The sequence below is a fragment of the Psammomys obesus genome, unplaced genomic scaffold (assembly GCF_907164565.1).
Source record: "Psammomys obesus unplaced genomic scaffold, mPsaObe1.curated_primary_1811, whole genome shotgun sequence".
NCBI lineage: Eukaryota > Metazoa > Chordata > Mammalia > Rodentia > Muridae > Psammomys > Psammomys obesus.
In genome coordinates this window covers 1300493-1317981 of record NW_026596040.1, presented here as the reverse complement: position 1 = coordinate 1317981, position 17489 = coordinate 1300493, and the positions used below count along the sequence as shown (strand labels likewise).

General features: G+C 41.9%; 1 protein-coding gene across 3 annotated transcripts in view; it reads right to left on the bottom strand.

Annotated features, from left to right (window-relative positions):
- Arhgap26 (Rho GTPase activating protein 26) overlaps window positions 1–17489 on the bottom strand; it is a 384765-nt gene that overhangs the window by 237501 nt on the left and 129775 nt on the right. For all 3 annotated transcript variants that reach the window (XM_055622582.1, XM_055622584.1, XM_055622583.1), the window contains one exon: window positions 11840–11934. In XM_055622582.1, the coding sequence (XP_055478557.1) occupies window positions 11840–11934 (95 nt within the window). The remainder of the gene's footprint in view (window positions 1–11839; window positions 11935–17489) is intronic.

Below are 17489 nucleotides of genomic sequence, written 5' to 3'. Positions count from 1 at the left end.
AATATATACACGTGTGTAGCAACTAGAGAAAAAGAGGGCAGAAGCCATGAACTGGGAAAGGAGGTTACATGAAAGGGGCTGGAGGAAAGAGAAAGGGGAAAAATAGTATAATTTTAATTTTAAAAAAAAATGTTTAAAAGCTGTTATCATAAAGAAAACGAATACTGGTAAGTTAGATCTCACCAAAATAAAGAAGATGCATTTATTAAAAGATAATATAAGAGAATGAAAATGTAGAGACTGGCAGTGTAGTTCAGACAGTAGTGTTTATCTATATGTAAGAGGTTCTGTGTTGGAATCCCAGTACTCTGTTATCCAGGCATAATGGAACACATCCACAGCGCTGCCACATGGGAGGTAGAAGCAGAAGGACCAGAAGTTCAAAGTCATCTGCAGTGACTTCAAGGCTAGCCTGTGCTACATGAGCCCCAATCTCAAAACACAAACTATTGCAAGTGGAAAAAACAAGTAAGAACGAAAGTGAGGGTAAATATTTTTAATATATATCTTCTATTAGACCCATATTCCAGATGTGTGATGAATATAAATAAACAGGGAGAAAATTAACACCAAAATTCAATTTAAAATCTTAATAGGCACTTCATAAAAAGAAAAAAGGCAAGGCTACCTAAGGTCTAAGAGCTAGAGAGTTGGCTTAGTGGCTGAGGGAGTTTGCTGTTCTCCAGCTTAATTATGGCACCTATGCCAGGCAGCTCACAATTATCTTTAACTCCAACTCCACAGGACCCACTGCTCTCTTCTGGCCTTCATACACTTCTGGTACTTGCATACTGTGGTGGTTTGAATAAAAATGGCCCATATGGGCCCATAGGGAGTGGCACTATTAGAAGGTATGGCTTGTTGGAGGAAGTATGTCACTGGGGGGGTAGGCTTTAATGTTTCAGAAGCTCACACTAGGCCTAGTGGTTCACTGTCTCTTCCTGTTGTCCTCAGATTAAGATGTAGAACACTCAGTTCCTTTTCCGGCACCATGTCTGCCTGCATGAGATCATGCTTCCCACCATGGCTATAATAGACTAAACCTCTGAATGTAAGATAGCCCTAACTATATGTTTTCCTTCATAGGAGCTGCCATGGTCATGGTGTCTCTTCACAATAGTAACTATGACACACACACATGGCATACACAGAGAGAGAGAGAGAGAGAGACAAAGGCAGAGTCAGAGACAGAGAAGTATAAATAAAAAATGAAAGAGATCCAAATGGCCAATAGATATAAGAAGCAGATATCAAATGATTATTCACTGAGGAGATGCAATTTAAAAGCACAGTGAGCTATATCCATCACCTCCTGAACATAAAAGGTTACTTAAGAATTTAGTGCTGTGATTCTCAGGCTTTGCTAGTGAGAAATGAGGACTTTCTTTTCTTCAGTATTTACTAGAACTAAACACCACATATGACTTAGCCATACCACTTCCATATATATCACCACGAAAATTGAGTGCCTATGTCCTCCTCACGAACACTCGCCATTTTATCCATAATAACCAAAACTGCAGCAAAAAAAAAAAAAAAAATGTCTAACACAAGAGGATGACACATGGATTGATGTATGCCTGAATGTTGGGACACCGTGCAACAACAAGTAAAAACAGCAACTAGGGCTGCACAGAATGGTATGTTTGAATCTCACAGATGATGAGGAAAAGCCTACAGTCTGTTTTACTGCAGTTCCATGGTGTTCAAACTCTTAAAAAAAACTCACACAAGGCAGAAATGTTATTCTACCTCCAAGAATGGGTATGGCAGTGTCTGGGGAGAAGTATGAGGGAAACTTCAAGGATATAAGTGTTCTTCTTGATCAGGGTCTTCATATGTATGTGCATGTGCATACATGTGTACAAAAAGTCCTCAAAACATAGGCTTGAGATATGTGTAGTTTACAGTGGTATCGCAATGAAGAGCTTGTGTTAGACACCCAAGGGCCACAGCCCCCTGTCTGCACCTTAGCCTCCATATTACAGATCTGTGACTCTGGAGAACAAGCAACCACACCGTTCTCTGCTGGATGTACAACATACACTTTCAGGAAAGCAGACTGGAGAAGTTCAATTGCTTTTCCTCAGGACTGACTGGATTACACCTTTGGCCATGTTACAAACTTGAAGAAGTGCATTACACATTTCCAGGTGAAAGGCACAAAATAAAATACTCCAAAAAATTAGTCATTACCGCAAGGACAAATGAGGGACAATAGTAAGTATGGGGTAGTATCAAAGCTGTGCCTAGAGAAGGGCAGGAGAATAGTTTAAAGGGGGAAAGAAACAATGTGCTCCTGTTATAGTCTACCTAACCACCAATATGCTCACACTGAAAAATCACACCTCTACTATAAGCACTAGGCTGAAGGGAAACACCAGTCTGATATCATGACTATTTCCTTTCCCTACCCAGTAAAAGCTTTGAAATAGACTGCTACTCCCTTTTAAAACTAATGCTTGATAACTGATAAGGACAGAGAAAGGAAGTCTACAGGAAATTCTGGAAACTCTTTGGAGAAGTTCCCTCCAGTCACCAGATGAGAGAGGGTACAAACTATTTAAAAATCTTTTCTAGAGGCCAGCCCTAAAATTTATCTCCTCAAAGGCCAGCATGTCTTCACTTTGAGTACATTGTCAGTGCTGGAGTTGGAGCAGCCTGAGACGCATGAACAAGTATCTGCAAGTTTCTCAACACTGCTACACTCACACCATAAGAATGATGCGGAAAATAGTTCTCCAACATGAATAGAAATGAGCAGCAAGAGAGAAATTTGTGGGGAGGGAAGAAAGGCGCTAAGGATGATAGGGAGGTGGGGGGGAGGCAGTCAATATGCAAGGTGTATAAACCTTAAACATGATAATAACGGTAAACAGATTCATTTATCTCTAGGCAAGCTGCTACCCAGCCCTAAATGTCTTCCAATGCTGGCTTCCTAAAGCAGCCCAGAGAAAAGCAGCACACCCCTTTCAGATGTTCTACTTAGGTTTCTCTTGTGAGATGAAGATGAGAGAGAGGAAAGGGCTTATTTCTCTTACAGGCCCTACTCCATCCTCAGAAGTTACTCAAGGCAGAAACATGGTGACAGGTACTGAAGGAGAGACCATGAAGGAAAGATGCTTAGTGGCTTGCTCTTCCTGGCTTGCTCATCCTGTTTTTGTACACCATCCAGGGGTGGCATAACACAAAGTGAGCAGAGCCTTTCCATATCAGTCATTGATCAGGAAAACAGCCTACAGACTTGCCTACATGCCAATCTGATGGAGGCGATTTCTCAAGTGAGGTTACTCTCCCCTGATAACAGCAGCCAAAGTCAAGCTGACAAAAAAAATAAAGAAAGAAAAAAGAAAAGAAAGAAACAAAGAAAGAAAAAAAATCTAACTAACCAAGAGAGCATTATATCCACAAAGCTAGGACCACCAATGTCAGTCACGGCCTTCTCATCAGCCAAGAACAATCAAAAGCACAACCAGAGCTGATTCTGGGGTTCCTCGACAGCTTTCTAGCTCTAATCTTAGTCACGAATCAGAGTCAACAATAGTGATCTCAGTGGTTTGGCAATCTACCCACTTCCTATTGGACAAGGAAATGCTAGGACTGACTCCACCCCATTGTGACAAACACAGTCAGAACTTTACAGTACTGTTCCCTCTAAATCAACCTCCAAAGCTCTAAGGCTTACTCATTCATAAGACTAAATCTCTAGCTGGCAAGAGCTCACTCCTAGCCCCCACCCACACCACTGTACATTTAAGGGTCAAGCTGGCAGCAAAAGAAAGACTGTGGAAGCTACAGAAATGTGCTATGGTCTGTGTGTCAAATGTGTCCACTGTGCTCTTGGAAGTTGGGAAAGTGAAGGCTTAGGGAATGGGCTTTCTATTCCCTAAAACAGGCTTGTCAGATGCCAAAAAGAGGAAGCACTGCTGAGAAAAATGCTTCTTGAATCTTCCTATACAAGCAAATGGGCTCAAAGTCTGCACAGATATGACCAAAGCCATACAGAACCATGGCATCCGACCTATGTCTGCTTATAGAAAGCAGGTAAGCAGTCAAGTGAAGGGAACTAGGCAAGAAGCTCTTTACTTCCCCAAGGAAAATAGACTTGATCTCCTTTCTCTAAAACCTATAGCCTTTTATCTCTTCTGCATTTTTACTTGTAGATAGAGGCATAGGAATAAAGAAAGATCAGTGTAAACACAGGTCACAGAGGCAACTGCCACCCGTCAGGGGGTATCATGGTAACCCTAGATGGAACACACGTGAGATAAATCAGAGGTCACAAACTGGTGACTTCCACATGTAACTAAGGTTCATTGCTTATTATATGCCAAACACTGTGCTAAGGACTTTATTTCAATTATCATTTATTTCTCACAATAAGCATATGAATTAAACACTACTGTTGGTCCCCCTTTACCTTATTCAGTTGCCTATTTACTTATTTTTTTGTTTTTGTTTTTTGTTTTTTTGTTTATTGGCTTATTTGTGTTGCTGGAGCTTAAACTCTGTGGCTCTGCATGCTGGGCAAGCATTTTACCATTGAGCATATATATCTCCAGCTACGTTGCTACTAAAACCCAAATCTGATATTGTACCCAAGTGGACAAGGCCTACATAATGCTGCCATGACCTTATCTGTAATGAGTGTATGTGCCCTAGAGTCCGAGAAGACTGTTGACTTGGAGAGAGGAAGGGAGTAAACCTCCTTCCACACACAACCTAAGATGTTTTCCTAAGCAGCTTCTAATCAAGTATTTAGAATGTGATTCTAATGAACGAATGGATCATAATCAACTAAAGCCTACAGCACTGACCTCTTAAAAGGAAAGGTCTCAGAGTATGTAAGCAGGACCCTTGCAATAACTGTCTAAAGAGTAAAAATTGCCAACCCCATCAGATAATTTCTTACGGTCATTTCAAAAGATTAAAGTCATAAGACACCAGATGAGTTTCTAGCATACTAAACTGTATAGCCCATGAATGTTAACTGACACTGACTTCTAAGTGAGTAGCATGTGCCCATCACAGGGACAGGCGCCAGTTACCACAATGCACCAGGAGAAAGCATTGCTAACCAGTGGGATGGGTGAGGCACAAAGACAGTGAAAGTTCTTGCTGCTACTACTGACACCAAAGGAAGAAAAATCTCTCTTCAGGTTCGTCTGCCACCCCGGGGCTCCCACCATTTGGACTCTTCAGTCTCATGATGAACACAAAAAGTGGAATTTACTGGTTCAGTTGTTTTCTTTCTTGGGATTTATGTAATATCAAGTGTTTGGTGTTGAAGTTTTTAAAACATCCAGTGTTGAGAAACTGGCATGTAAATGTGCACACTCACCAGCAAGGCAGCAAATTTCACTGCACTGATTAGAGAGTAGAAATCAGATTGACTAGGTTACAGTCCCATCCACTCCTCTAACCACCAAAGCCCATTCCTACTTAAAACAGGCTCAAACAGCCAACACTCACACCTAATAAGACGCCAAAACAAAAGCCCCAAACCTTCAGTAAGGCCTGACTTTGTGAACTCCAGAGTCCAAGGACTTCTCTAGTAGCTTACTTTCCCTAAGAGCCAGGAAGCAATTCAAAAAGAATGGCCACCATCCACCACTGCCCACCCCACCCCCAGCCACCAAGTCAGAGCAGCATAACACCCTCTGAGGAAGGAAAAGCCATTTCCTGCCCGAAAGGTCAATGGCACTGAGACCAGCACTCCAACCCAACAGGCAGGAAGGCAAAGTCAAACAGTGTTTCAAACAAGCAGTGAGAAGGGGCGGGGCGGGAAGCCTGGAACCAGGAAGAGCAGTTCATCTGCTCTGTGAGATAACGCTGCGACTGGAAGGAGAAGCCTGGTTCTCAGCACAGGCTGGACAGAGGACAAGCCTGCTGTCCTCACATACATCATCCCTGAAGCAACTAACTGGGCAGGCCAGCGTGCTGTTGCCAGAAAGTAGGTATGAATGATCCATGGAAGGCTGAGGGGAAGGAACTTCAAAGAATGAGTCACTGAAAATACTCTTTGCCTTAAGTAGTAATTCTCATATAAAAATGGTCGCTTCTACAGAACCCACACACATAGCTGAGTCTGAATTATCAGGGTATAACACTTGTATGACAAGTGCTGTTCAGCTGGACGTGAGAGCAACAAACGTGTATACAAAACTGCCATCTAGAGGCTGAATGTTCAAACAGGCTGTTACATAAGATCAATCTTCAGAAAACAATCTCAAGAGTCACACAATTTCATGAAGACACATAAAACAACCCATTAACATACTCACATCAAGCCAGACCATAAATTACGTTCATTTAAAATCAGTATGGTTTTCCAGGGAGATCATAAGCTGAATGATGGACACAAAACTTTCTCTTTTGTGGGAATCAAGTTATGAAGCATAACATTGAGTGCAGAATCTCCCTCTGGTGGGCCTTCTTCACATGGAGCCTTCCTTTGCCTGTATTCACTCTGACATTATAGATAAATCGACAATGCTATGGGCAAAAAGGAAACCTTACAGCAAGGCAGGGTGGAAAGAGCTTTCAGCAAAGGTAAGTTTTAACATAAGAAAAATTAGGTTCCAGAGGTTGGAGCATACAAACACAACATTTGCAGACATGGGACTCCATCAGCGAGGCATACTGCTATATCCCATCTTCAGAACTATCCTGGCAGTCATGATCAGCCCCATCTTAGTATTGCCACTCCCTATAGCTAATGAGGGTCACTTCTATATTCAAATACATGGCCCCTTCTATCTGTTATTTAACCTACCATATGCAACCTTCTATGAAAGCACAACTTGGAAGGATGGTTGCTAACTGACTGGAAGGTACCAGCTTTTTTTTTTTCAGATATTTCATAAATGTCTAACCTCTGCTATTCTGACTTGAAGTATACCTCTACACAACAGTATGTGTGTATTTGCAAGGGTTTTAATTTAATTAACAGCTAACTAATGTTCTCTAGTCTTATCACTAAATCCCCAAAGGAAAAATAATATAATTTCAAAACTGTATTCATCATAAAAATAAAAGTAAGCAATCCTATACATATAGGACTATATTAAAGGCCACAAAAACTTATAGGTTTTTCTTTTTTGCCTCTAAAAGCAAATCATCTGAGATAAACAGAATTAAACAGAAGTACCCAAAACATTCCAAACTGAACAGCTAGCCAACTACTACAAAGAAAATGTGTTAGCAGGCTAATACTTTGTGCCTGTTGGGAAGGAGGGGGCAGGATTGGCATTGTGTATGTGAGAGGGCTGAGAAAGGACCAGGAAAGCTAACTCATTACTATTAGTGCAGTGTTTGCAGGAGAACTTCAAAATTGTTGTAAAGAAAATAAGTTGAGGCTTTTATGGAAGAAAAACCAACAGAGTCTTAAAGCTTCCTACATGTGACATCAGTCAGAAAGAGCCTCAGCTGGGCCTGTGGCTCAAGGCTGCAATCTCAAGTACTTGGGAGGGAGATGAGGAGACAGTGAATGAAAGGCTTCAGGTGTCTGTGGCCCGTCCCGATCACACACACAGACACACACACAGAGACACACACAGAGACAGACACAGACGCACGCACGCGCGCGCGCACACACACACACACCCATCTCTAGTGAGCTGTCCTTGCTGCACTTCTGCATTTGGCACTGCTGAAAAGAGGCATTTAACAGTTTCTGTTGGAGTCAGCTAGTCTTCAAAACAAACAAACAAACAAACAAACCAACAAATAAAACATTCTAATTGTTTCCTTTCCCCCAGGATAAACACTACCCACCCCCCACTATGCTGATTCAGTGAATCAAAAGAATCCTTTAGTTTCTATTTCTATTATTTCCCATATGGTCTAGTGACCCCTCATGGAAAACATTAGGGAGCAAATAATGGATGTGTCACTCACATCTGTGAGAAATTTCTTTAAAACAAACCAATTCAAGAATGCTGGCAAGTGACCACCACCATGATTCCTCAGTTTAAACAAACATTTTCCCTACGTTTGCTCACTAATTTCCATAAGATAGTGCACGATGGAGTTAATTATTCAAGGGACTGAGCAAAGACGCTGATCCACATATGACTACCAGGAAAGACTGCTTTTCCATGATGTTCATTTTTAACCGAGAAGTTTACACTGAACTCTCACAACGAGTTGACCTACTTCAAAGAAAAAAAAAAGTTAAATCCTGTCAGCTAACCAATGTAAAATATAAACTTTCAAAAGCTAGCTCTGCAGCATGATGACAGAAAGACAAAAAAAAAAAAAAAAAAAAGAGTAGTTTTTGCTTTACTACTAAAAACTGAAGCTACTGATGAAGAGAAAGGGGGAAGGGAAGAGAGAAGGAATGGGAAAGGAGAGAGAAGGGAAGGATGGAAGGAAATAGTAGAAAAAGTCAGGTGACAGATGCAAATGGATTACTTTGTGAAGTGGGGTGCCGGGGTGTGGGGGGTGTGTTGGGCCTGGTGAGATGGGTGTCTGCCTCCCTGACAGGTCCTCCCTGTTCAATATTATGCTGGCTCCTTGGCAGGACTATGATGGAGTTCCACACAGTAGGACGGCAGTGTGTCGGCAAAGCTAATTCTTTCTCAAGTCCACTGAATCTACTCCATGCCTTCCTCCTCCCTCGGGTGAACTGCCAGCAGTCAGGTGTTCCTTCACTTGAACGCCCTCACCCTGTTCTCTGTCTTCACAATCACGGGCATTACCCTACAGGTGTGTCTGCCTCTGCACCTGTCGATCCTGTTGACAAGGATGCCTGGTGAACAGGGGCCTGTCTTGATTTCTTTTCCTGTTATTGCGATAAAATGCCCTGAACAAGAGCAGGACTTACTTTAGCTCATAGCTCGGGCTACATGCCATCCTTGTAGGAAGTCACAGCTCTAGAACTTGAAGACAAACTCATTACCTTGCATCCAGAGTACAGAAGCAAAGAGTGTTGAAAACATGCATGATTATGCTCAGCTCACGTTGTCTGTTTTCTCTACAATCCCCTTTTAGGCTGTGTCTCCCAAGATCAATGAACATCATCAAGACACTTCCCCACAGGCATGTTCATAAGCCAACCTTGTCTCCACTATCCCTACTGAAGCTTTCTTTTCAGATGATTCTAGAATGTGTCAGGTTGACAATTACAACTACCATTAACGCTAGGTATTACACAGCTGTTATGTTTCACGCCATAGTTTCTTTGTCTATATAATATAAATCACGCTTCTGTCTTCATAAATTATCACATTAAGAGCTGCCGCAGAATTTATTATGTAGTAGCTTATCTAATCTACCTACAACATACTCTGTGAACATTTCAGTCCTTCTGTTGTTTCCTCTTCTATGTCCATTTCCTAGGTGCTAACTTGCCTTTTGACCCCGCCTCTGTGGCACAGCAGGTAAGACAGAAGTATCTGAGGGAGGTGAAGTCTAGAAAACCAGAACCCAGTAACAGCCCCTCCCAACTGACAGGCCCTGGTGAAAAGGACAGGGTGGGAGTCCTCCAGAGAAAGGACTTATGGCGGAGCTCACCAGGCAGCTGCCACTTAGCACACAGAAATACCTTTTACTTCTTGTCCAGTATCATGTCTCAGGCTGTCCAAATATCCAGAAAGAATCTCAGCCTAGACTACAGGAGGATGTTTGGAGGCTAGATAAAAGCCTGCATTCCTTGATTTGTTGCTGTTTAACTTCTTAATTTCTTTATATATTCTGGATATTAGCCCTCTGTCAGATGTAGGGTTGGTGAAGACCCTTTCCAAGTCTGTAGGCTATCATTTTGTTCTCATGACAGGGTCCTTTGCTTTACAGAAGCTTTTCAGTTTCATGAGGTCCCATTTATTGATTGTTGATCTTAGAGCCTGTGCTGTTGGTGTTTTGTTCAGGAAGTTGTCTCCTGTGCCAATGAGTTCAAGGCTCTTCCCCCACTTTTTTTTCTAACAGTTTTAGTGTGTCTGGTTTTATGTTGAGGTCTTTGATCCACTTGGACTTTAGTTTTGTGCAGGATGATAAGTATGGATCTAGTTGCATTTTTTCTACTGACATTCCAACCAAGGACCATGCATGGAGATAACTCAGAACCTCCGTACAGATGTAGCCCTCGGCAGCTCAGTTTCCAAGTGGGTTCCCTAGTAAGGGGAATAGGGCCTGTCTCTCATAGGAACTCAGTGGCTGGCTTTTTGATCACCTCCCCCTGAAGGAGAAACAGCCTTACCAGGCCACAGAGGAATACAATGCAGCCAGTCCTGTTGAGACCTGATAGGCTAGGGTCAGAGAGAAGGGGAGGAAGACCCCCCCTATCAGTGGACTTTGGGAGGGGCAGGGGAAGAGAAGAGGGAGGGAGCGCAGGATTGGGAGGGAATGAGGCAGGGGACTACAGCTGGGATGCAAAATGAATATTTAAAAAAATTTTTTAAGCCTGTATTCCTTGGGAACTTGTAAAACCAGTTCCCGTCTGCCAAGACATCATTTCCCCTTCCCTCTGGCAGAAAGGCTACCTGTGGTTACATATCAAAGCTCATGCTGGGGGAGGGAACAGCTCCTTTAGTCTCATTCTAGCTCGTCCAACACCATCTGCTTCAAGCCACTGAGGAATCAGACAGGTTCTGGGAAGAAATGGACACCCCAGGTCTACTCAGTATTCTGGGTATGAAACGTTTACTCTTCACTGAGAATTTTAGCCTGCAAAGCCCCTACCCTCCCTTTTCTGTTTTAGAAACAGTCTTACTAATAACCCAGTCTTGTCTTGAATTCCTGGGCTCAAGAGATCCTCTTGCCCCATCTTCTGATGAGGTGGTATTATAGCCTAGGTTTTTGTGAGCATAATAAAAGAAGGAAGGTTCAAGGATGTGTTATCAAGAGTTGGTAGGAGACAGAAGCACCAGATAGAATTTTAAATGTCCCCAAACTAGCCCCTTAACAGCTTCCCAGAAAGTCTTCTGAAGGCATGGAAAACACTTAGCTTCAAAGAGCATCATGGAGCTTAGTGAAAAGCTCTGGCTTTTTAAGAAAATAAGGAAGAGACTACCTGGCATGCATGGGTATTACAGTAAGGTTTAAAGGCCCTGGTGGTAACACTGATGACTTGGAACAGGCAGGTCAGATAAGCTTCACATGCAGATTTCATGGAAAGACCCCAATGCCAAGAGAAGTGTCTCAAAGAGCTAGAATCCTGTTGAAACAAGTCTAGTACAAATGGGAGACATTATAGATCTCTCAAGAAAGATAACACAAGCTATCTATCAGCTATCTCTCTATCTACCCATCTATCAGCTATCTATCTACCTACCCATCTATCAGCTATCTATCTACATACCTATCTACCTACCTGTCTACCTATCAATCTATATAGGTTGATTGAGCAAGTGACTTGGTGTCTTTTCTGAGTGTGCACATAAAATAATCATAAGTCTTAAAAATTATTTGAGTAAAACTTTTTCCATCTCAATTCTTATTTAATGGTGTTATATATATATATGTTATATATATATATATATATATATATATATTTTTTTTTTTTTTTTTTTTTTAAGGAAAAACACCCAAACACATGATACAATGCTGCTTGAACAGACTGCTTTCTTTAGATATCCATCCCACTTCCTGGGGACATAGCACACATTCCTGGGCATGGAAGACTAGCATTAAAGTAAAACCAGACAAACCTAGTGATTCAGACCCGAACTAAACAAAGGGAGGCTGAACTGACCTTCCGCAATGACCTAGCATCCAGTTCAAACTGGACACAGAAGTGAGGGATGGGGTCAGGGGGACAACCACTGTGACTGAAGGGAAAGGAAAAAAAAACCAAATATAGTACTAATTTGTTCCTGAAGAGGATGCCTCAGCCTCTCACCTGTCTACTGCTTCCACATCAAAGCAGAACCTCTTCTCGATGGAGTCTGTCTTCCGCCGCGTGCAGGATTTGAGGGTGACACACTCGTCTTCTCCCTGGCGGGAACACACAGACTGTCAAGGAGAGGCCAGAAGGCAGGTCTGCTCCCCTCTAGGAAGAGCATGGAACATGAACAGGATTTCACTTCCACTTTTCAAATCTGAGAGGGAACACCGACCATACAGCTTCTCAAGCAAGAATCTCCTCCGGCTAAGATCTGACACCTAATGTTTAGTTAGTACAGTTGGAGCATGGTTGCCACTACATAGTACCCGTCTGGCACTGCTGTTTTAACCAGGTTTGAAATGGAGAAGTGAAAAGAGTTGAAGGCAACAATGCCTTCCTAACTGAGCATCTGTGATCTTTGGTTCTTCAAGAAAAGTCTTCTGAAACACGTCAAAGATCCCTAAGATTTGCTCACATGGCACTGTGTACCTCACCAGCCCCATGGTACCAGTCTCAGCAAAAACTGTCTGCTGAGGTAGATGAGGATAAAATCTTGTCTTCCCACCACGTGTGATTTTACAAGACTGAAAGCACCCTAAGGACTGAGGCTTGTGGTCTTCTGCATCTTCTATCCAGGCTAGGTCCTGGATAGAAGAGGTGTTCAGTATATAACGGCTTTATTGATACATAACATATGATAAACTGCATATGTTTAATGTGTACAATTTTGTATCTGTGACATCTGTAGACACCCATGAAACTATCAATGAATCTGAGATAAACTTTTCCGTCACTCCCCACCCCTGCCTGCAAAATATTCTCATGCCCTTTGGTGATCCACCACCTCCTAGCTCACCTCCAAGCAACCGTTTTCTGCCTTCTGCTGTCGTGGGTTGGTTTGCACCTTCTGTGAGCTTATGCAAATGCAGGCACAGAGTAAGTACCTAGTTCTTGCATTAAGCATGAGTATGGTCATGTCAGGAACCATACCTCCATATCAAGAGTTGTTTCTTGTGACTGCTAGGTAGTGTGCTATTGTATAAGTGGAATGTGACAATCTCAGGGTACTCATTGGCTGCCTAAGCACACAGCAGGAGCTTTCCTCAACTTCTTTCTGTCACCAAGGAATCCATTATTGTTTCTGTTTCTCCTCCTTTTATCAATAATTAACAAATTCACCTGTCCTGCAGACAGTAAGATGAAATGTGACTTCAGAGGGTAGATATCACCACCTACCCACTAAAACCAGAAAAACACAATAATGCAGCCCTAGAAATAGACCATTCTTGTTCACGTGCCTTACAGCTATATCCACTTACTGGAGAGCAAAGATTAGTTTCTCATATTGAGAATTGATCCTTACCACTCTGTAAGATGCCTAAGTATGTTAAGTAAAAACTGTAAAAGGTTGCCTAGTAATCCCAGCTACTTGGGTAGCAGAAATAGGCATGTCATAAGATCAAGGCCTGCCAGGACTATATGAGTTCAAGGTTAGTCTAGACAACTTAGCAAAACCTACTTCAGAAGAAAAGGGCTGAGAATCTAGCTCTGCAATGAAGTGTTTGCCTACAATCAAATGCTCTGTAATCAAGGTGTTTGATTTGATGCCTAGCATCACAAGGGGACACTGTTTTAGAGTAAGGTCCTAACACACACACACATACACACACACACACACACACACACACACAAAAAAAAAATTCAACATAGAACAAATATTCCCCATCATGAAACTAAACTGTTTATCTGATCTCCCAAGAAACCAGAAATGAGAGAGTATGGTCCAACTGCACAAACAGACTTGTTTCAACTGTCAAGGAAAACTGAAGTTCTCTCGCTTCAGTTACTACTACTACACACACAGTAACCTAAATTAGCCTGATGTTAACTAGTTACTTATTTTCCCGCTGTTCACTCTCCTGTCCTTGTTTACAAAATAATAATAAGTTCCTGTTATCATTCTTTGCAATTTGGGGGGATCAAACCTGCAGCCTCCTACGTGCTAGGCAAGAGCTCTTCACCGACCAGGAGAAATCACTTTGAAATGACCAGTTTTTTTGTGCTGGTTCTAAATTCTTCAGCCTTCCTCTGTCATAAAACTAATTTCTACTGCTTCCCTTACCACAGCACTTGTTTTGTTGTATGTAACAATGTTGTATATAACAATAACTCTAGAACTGAAAATAAAGCTAGTTAGCATCTTTCAACTACGTGGTTCCAACTCTGTCCTGTGATAAGCGTTCTCATAAGAAATCTGACCTTGCTGATGTTCAACTACAGTTCACAGTTAAAAGCTATGGACCAGATTCTACTATGAAAGCTTAGATAAAGTACCATGAAAAAAAAAGTGAGCAACAGAGATCTATTAAGGATCATCAGACATAAGCATAAGAGGAAGAAGAAGAACCTTTACTCCCAGCACTTGGAAAGCAGAGGCAAGCTGATCTCTGTGAGTCCCAGGCCAGCCTGTTCTGCTTAACAAATTCCAGGCTAGCCAAGTCTACAGTGTGAGACATTCTCTTTAAAATTAAAAAAGAAAATTAAATATATTTTAAATAAAAAATATAAATAATTTTAAAAAGAGGACCACAAGATTTTGTTCTGATAAAAAAAAGCCTGTAAATTATCTGCTGAACTATTTACAGTTTTAAAAAGCAGATGTATTCACTTTAAAACATTGTAACTCTGCTATGATGGTTAAGATTGTCAACTTGACAGAATCTAGAAATACCTAAATCCTGTCATAGTCGTCTGAGCATGCCTTTGAGGATTTGCTTGATTAGATTAACTATGCTGGGGTGACCCAGCCTTAATATAGGTGGTGCCATTCCATAGGCTGAGGCCTTTGCAGAAAAAAGAACGAAAGCTAAGCATCGGCACTCGTGGCTGCCTGCCTCCTAACTGTGGGTACAGTGAGACCAGGTACCTCCTGTTTCTGCTGCTATGAATTCCCTGCCATGACTATGAGCTAAAAGAAACACTTCCTTCCTTAAGTGGCTTTTGTCAGCAAATGAAAAGGCCCTGTAGTCAGGATACAGGGAATCTGCGAGGAGCAGAGGAGAAGTAGGAATGTCTGGAAGCCCAGGGTAAGAGGTAAAAAGGAGAAAGAGGTTGAGAGAAAGCAGGAGCCAGTGATGCAGGATTATAGTCTTCATTCCGTGAGGACCTGGAAAGTAATGAAGGGTTGCGAGCAAGGACAGGGACAGAGCCAGGTCTGACTACTGCAGGCTTCAGAGGGTGCCTCTCCTAGAGACATTCTTAGCCACATATGAGGCCTGGTCTCCAAGAGGATGGAGCAAATCTGCTCACAGAATCAAGTCTGAGGCTGGGGTTAGAGAGGAGAGTAAGTACTATTAAAGGAAAACACTCTAAGTGAAAGGGGCCTAAAGGTCAACAAATATTGAGGAAGAATCATGGTGGGTGTGCAGAATACTAACTACATTAGGTATAAACAACAGTACCAATATACCACACGATTGTCCCAACTGCAAGGACATCACCTCCAGACCCCTGGACAGCTGTGCTCCTATTTCCTCTGCTGGAACACTAAGGCAACAGTGGCATCATGAAAAGATTTGGCTTCAGAAACAAAAGGTTCCAACTAACTCCAGACTGAGAGTCTAGTATGCTCATTCTGGAACTCAGGTGTATAAACTTAGAAGTAAATTGATCTTGCTGATGCCTAATCTCTCCCTTTTTAAAAAAAGGAAATCCCGATCAAACAGCATAACACAAGATAGTAGTACAGACCACTTCAAGGTGGAGCATAAATATAACCAGTTATGGTTAGGAAAATGACTGGTTACAGTGGCACATTCTTAAAGGACCTTTATCAGGCTCTGTACCACACACATGAGCTCAACAACCCACTGATGTACTCTATGGGATCTCACAGAAGTCCTTAGAAACCCAAACACCAACCACTGTATGGATCTCTTACCCTTCACTGACCAGGCAGAAAGGAACTGAGAAATATAACTGAGCTCATTAAAGACATGAATGATGGGAGTCCTGAAGCAAAGCCTGCAGAGGAGAAAAATCTAGTCTGCTGGTTTCTGGAAGGATTAATAGGTAGAAAAGGACCATGACCCATTTCAAACAAAGTAGGCTTACTTCTATGGAAACCAGGGAACACCTAAAGACTTAGGTATAATTTGCAATATTCTCTTCTCTCTCTGCCTGTTAATAGGGGTGTTTTCCTGAGATTATTTGTAAAAAAAAAATATATATATATATATACATATATATATACATATATATATATATATATATCAAAGGGGCTTTCTTACTGCCTAGATACAAGGAAGGAACAGATCTCTGTTCCAATGAAGAACAAAACTCTTCATTGCCACTGAAGTTAAAGAAATCCAGGAAGAAAAGTGGGGAGTTAAAAGGAGCAAAGAGCACTGCACAGCACTGCCAGAGCACTGGTACAGGCATGTCTAGTCTCAAAGAGTATGCTCTCTCAGCTTCTGCACTTGAATGCCCTCCAAACACTAACTCAACATGGTACACAAAATGTCCATAGAAGGTCAAGCTAGAGGCCTAGTAAAGTACTAACTTACCAAAATATTAGACACAAATGAAAAAAAAAACTATTTAAACCAAAGATAAAACCAGAGAAATTTCTCAAAACATATTTCAGTTATTAAAAAAAAGATTAAAAACATACAAGCTGAGAATGAAGGCAGAGACACAAGAACCAGTAGGGTTGGAGATCAGCCTGACTACACATGAGTTCCAAGCCAGTCTAGGCTACAAAGTGAAACTCTGTCTTACAAAAAGGCATGGGCAGAAGAGGAAAAATATAAAGATTCTTATTAAAACAGTTTAATATACTCACAAGGAAATAATAACAAAAGTTAGGGAAAAGCAAAATTCAAAGTTGGTAACTGGAGAATTGTTCCAGCTCTGAATTAAGGTAAAACCTTAAATCCAAAGTGGACAAAAACTTCCAAGCAATCAACTTAAAGAAAAGAAAATCCATCCTAGAGTATGATGAAATATAGAGTACTCAAAAGAGAATAGGTAGGAAGGCAGCCCAGGGGAGACACAGACCACCTCTATAGGGAAGGTATCTGACTGCTGAGAGCACAACAGAGTCAACTGTCAGGGCAGGCAAGAGGCAACAGTTCTGTAAAGGAAGGACCCTGGAGAACACAGGGAGCCCCCAAAGGCAGTGTCAGGGAGCCCACCCTAACCCGGCAGTCCCTTCTAAAACACAGCCACACACTATCTTCCATCCCACAGGGTCCAAGACCATGGAGATGGGGGAGGAGAGAAGGTGGAGAGAAAAAATTAGAAGTGGAAGAGAGCTCTGTCTAGAAAGCCTTGAGCCACCTCAGATCCACACTGCTTCCATTCTAAGCTACCATCAAATTGACTTGAGCCTCAACCTTCTACCCATCAAATGTTCCCCAAATTCCTGACCCACAAAGACTATGCAGAATATTAAGATAGCTGCTATGATTTTGATTTTAAAAGCTGCAAGGTTAGCAGGGTGTGGTGTCGCAAACCTGTAAACCCAGCACTCAGGGAGGCAGATCTCTGTGAGTTCAAGAACAGCCTGCTCTACAAAATGAGTCCAGGACAGCCAACATTACACAGAGAAACCCTATCTTGAAAAAAACAAAACTTGCAAGGTTTAGGGGTGACTTGTTACGCA